Source organism: Aplysia californica, unplaced genomic scaffold, assembly GCF_000002075.1.
Source record: "Aplysia californica isolate F4 #8 unplaced genomic scaffold, AplCal3.0 scaffold00475, whole genome shotgun sequence".
NCBI classification, from domain to species: domain Eukaryota; kingdom Metazoa; phylum Mollusca; class Gastropoda; order Aplysiida; family Aplysiidae; genus Aplysia; species Aplysia californica.
The window spans coordinates 555,917-559,533 of NW_004797745.1; the positions used below are offsets into that span (position 1 = coordinate 555,917).

At 41.4% G+C, this 3,617-nt stretch overlaps 1 protein-coding gene across 1 annotated transcript in view; it reads left to right on the forward strand.

The window, feature by feature from the left end:
• Nucleotides 1-165: 165 nt before the first annotated feature.
• Nucleotides 166-3,617, forward strand: part of LOC101855281 (glycine cleavage system H protein) — a gene marked incomplete at its 5' end in the record, with an annotated part of 16,876 nt that continues 13,424 nt past the window's right edge. The window contains 1 exon segment of the mRNA XM_005105530.3: nt 166-408. Within this exon segment, the coding sequence (XP_005105587.1) occupies nt 288-408 (121 nt within the window).

Sequence of the window (3,617 nt, forward strand, 5' to 3'; positions counted from 1 at the left end):
ACTCGAGTAATTACTCGAGTCCAGAGCAGATACTCGAGTGTGGACTCGAATCTTAATATGCTGGACTCGCACACCTCTAACTGAAACTGAATCAAATGTTTGTTGTTTTTTTCCCATTGTGAACCGGAACTACATAATACCATCGTGTACGACCTGGGAGAGTAGCCTAGCCTATAAATACAGAGACCAGTGCGAGAGAATTCCTCCCTCCCTCCAGCAGCGGTCACAGCTGATCTGTTCAAGTGACACTGGGGGTCAGACGAGTTCAAGGTCGATAATACAGCAATATGGCGACGTGCGTGGCAAGGCGACTTCTGAGAGAGGGAAACAAGCTCGTTTTCTTGTCACGAAATTGTCAGAAAGTCACACCGCAGAAAAGGTCTTTTTCGCTTGCAAAATGTTTAGCCTGTGAGTATACGTTGTGTGGGTACGCAGACATGATAGATTGTATTGTTGCTAGATTCTAGAGATCTATCTTTTCGCAAAGTGGAAGTTGCGTAAAGTTCTCTCTCGGAATCGCTGTGACCCTGCCAGGCCTGATGATCCTGGGGCCTGGTCAGTCAGGGTTGTCCCAAGTCGCAACAGTGATGAAGTCAAGCCTTAGTGTTCGTTGGCTTTATGTCTAAACCTTATTGTATTGTACTTATATTCTTGGATGTAGTATAGTATAGATCTAGTGCTAGCCTGTCCTCAGAGAAATTCGCGCGCGCAACTTTTGGCGCTTTTTCGTCTAGTTCCCACCCCGCAATTGTTATTCGCCGGTTTTGGCCTCAAGAGAGGGAAAAATAATAATAAAATTTAGTTAAAAACACCGAAATTTTCTTCCACGACTAAAAATAACGACGCCAAGGGGAACAATTCACTCCTTTGCACTAGATCTATGGGATCCCCGACTTGTGCCCATTGCGGATGGGTTCGGGACGGGTCAGGTCGGGTCGGGATGATCGCCCGACTCGTCGCCTAAAAACTGTTTGTACTTTTTTTGTACCACGACTTTTTTGTAGGCCCTACCACGATAGTCGCTTTGCGCCATCAATCTGGCGAGCAAACGGATCCGACCCGACCCCCCAATAGTCTTGTTTGGACTGAATCATCTTCTAGCTAGAATCTAGATCTAGATCAAATCAATCGCAAATACGATCGTCTGATTACTTAGCTTGCCAGGTAGATAGATCTATAATATCTAGTATAAAAATTTATGGAAGTCTTTAACTTTAAATCTTAGGCTAGAAGGGTAGATCTAGACATTGAAAAATCGTTTCATCCAGAAAACATCTATAGAGGGGACGTTCAAATACAATCATCTTACACCAGAAAAGGGGGGGGGGGGTCTTGAACCAATGTGAGATTACACTTTTGTAAGGTGAAAAAAATAGCAAGGAAAATAATTTATGACAACATAATTTTTGAATAACATAAAAAAGAGTACTTTTTAGAGCGGTAAGCACGGCATAGTGGCGATACAGTAGGTCCTCGAGCGCCAAGCATGATATCTCGCACTTTATACACAGGTCGTATCTAGGCTATATGACATGTACATCTAGATTTTCTCTAGTCTAATTTTGATTACACCGGTGCGGTTAAAATGGTAAAATGACACCGGAAGTTTTTCCAGAAAAGTTCCGCTTGTTCCGTATTTATTATTATGTCACATGTGTACCTCTATCTTTGGTTTATGCATGTTTTTCATGAATACTATTATTATATTATGTAAAAGTAAAGCGCATAGAAGAGTGATTGTAACAGGGATTTGCGCAACATAAATGCCATATATATTATAGCGAATAATGTAATATTACGGGATTTGTAAGAAAAGTGTAAAGGGGGGGGGGGGCAAAAAGCCCCCAAAAAGGTGTAAGTTTATATATTTGAACAGCCCCAAACCATGCTGGTCACACCTGCTCACACCTGCCCAACGTCAGCGTGAGTGTAAGGACCTGACGCACGTGTCAGGGGACAAACTTTTTTTTTTTTTTTTTGGTAGACATTCACATACTTTTGATTTTGATCTAACAAAACTCATGCTGGTTACTTTGATTGCATGACATTTTTTTTAGCTTTACACGTCTTGCAACTTTTGCTGTTTTCAAATGCAACTTTCTCTGAGGACAGGCTAGCTTTGATTACAGACCACTTGTTAATTGTGCCAGTTTTGGCAAGGCTGACCCTTGATGGCCCATTTAGATCTAGATCTCTAGATATTACATCTAGAAATCTAGGCCTACCGCGTGCCTACCCAAGGCTACCCCTTTCTTTCATTTTGTCTTGGCAAAACATGATATTACTCATCATTACGTAGGCTTTGTCTGACTTCTGTTTTGACCCTTGTGGTTGTCTTGCAAAGCAAAAACAATGTTGGAAAACTGTTGCTCCGTCTCCAAGGACTCTATTTATACATTTTATGGCGCTTTGATCTCATTTTGGTGAGTTTGCAATCGTAAAACCTTTTTCTGCTTCCTTTACGTCTTTGTTTGTTTTGTGGGTCCCTTTTTTTTTCTGTAAGGGTGGGTGGTTGGCTCTGATGTGGTTTGCTTCTTCTTTCCTATGAAACATCTATCGTCCTTCTCCCCTTCTTCTTTTTTATGTTTGTTACTCTCTTGTAAACACCTCTTATCTTTTGGCGCTCATATGACCTGATGCAGTTGCGAGCGCCGTAAAACCTCTACTAGACTAAAACTAAAACTTTCTGTAAGGTGGTTTTAACGTTTGTTGGAAGTCTTAATTTTTATTCCCACAAAATAGGCAAGCCAATTTCCTTTCTAATTAAAAACTATATACATTAAATTTTACTTTTAAAATTATCTCCTTCAAGCTGCTCCCAGTGGCTGGCGGTCAGATACTGTGCTGGTGAAACGCTGGCAGCAGATGGGGCACATTCTTTTCTAATGTAATGACTATAATTTAGTATAAATGACATCAAATTACATTCATGTTTCTTTTGTTGGGAGTTCATTCACTAGATGACGAACTATCAAAATAGGATCCCTTGTTTTGAATTGACGACCAGATTAGTTTACTGATGTAAGTCACCTAATAGATTACGGACACGACACCCCCCCCCCAAAAAAAAACAAAAAAAAAACAACAACAACAACAACAAAACAAAAAAACGAGCTAAGGTACTTGCTGTTCATACCAAAGCCACGGTTGGATTCTCGGTTCCGGCAGGCTTGGGGTAAGGACAACTAAATGTATAACAAGTATAAGCTTTCTGGCTAGTACAGTCGAACCTGTGTAAGACGGCCACCCATTGTCAAGGAGAAAAGTGGCCGTATAAGACAGGTGGCCGTCTTAGGCAGGACTGATCGAGATGAAGAAAACAAACCATTCCTTTCTGAGAAAACAAACCCATCCTTTCTGAGAAAACAAACCCTTCCTTTCTGAGGTCCCAACCGAAGGTAGTTGCTTCGTTGTTGTTGTTTTCGCTGGGTTTTCTTTTCTTTTGTTGCTGCTTTTGTGCACGGGTGACAATAAAACGAAATGTGTCAGACTAGGACGACCAAGTGAAACACCCGTACCACCACTCGGGGAACAAGCAACGCTTCAGTCACAAGTTCATGCTGACGTCCATTGTTACTTTGTTACAGACTGGGTAAACAGTGACCACTCATCTCACT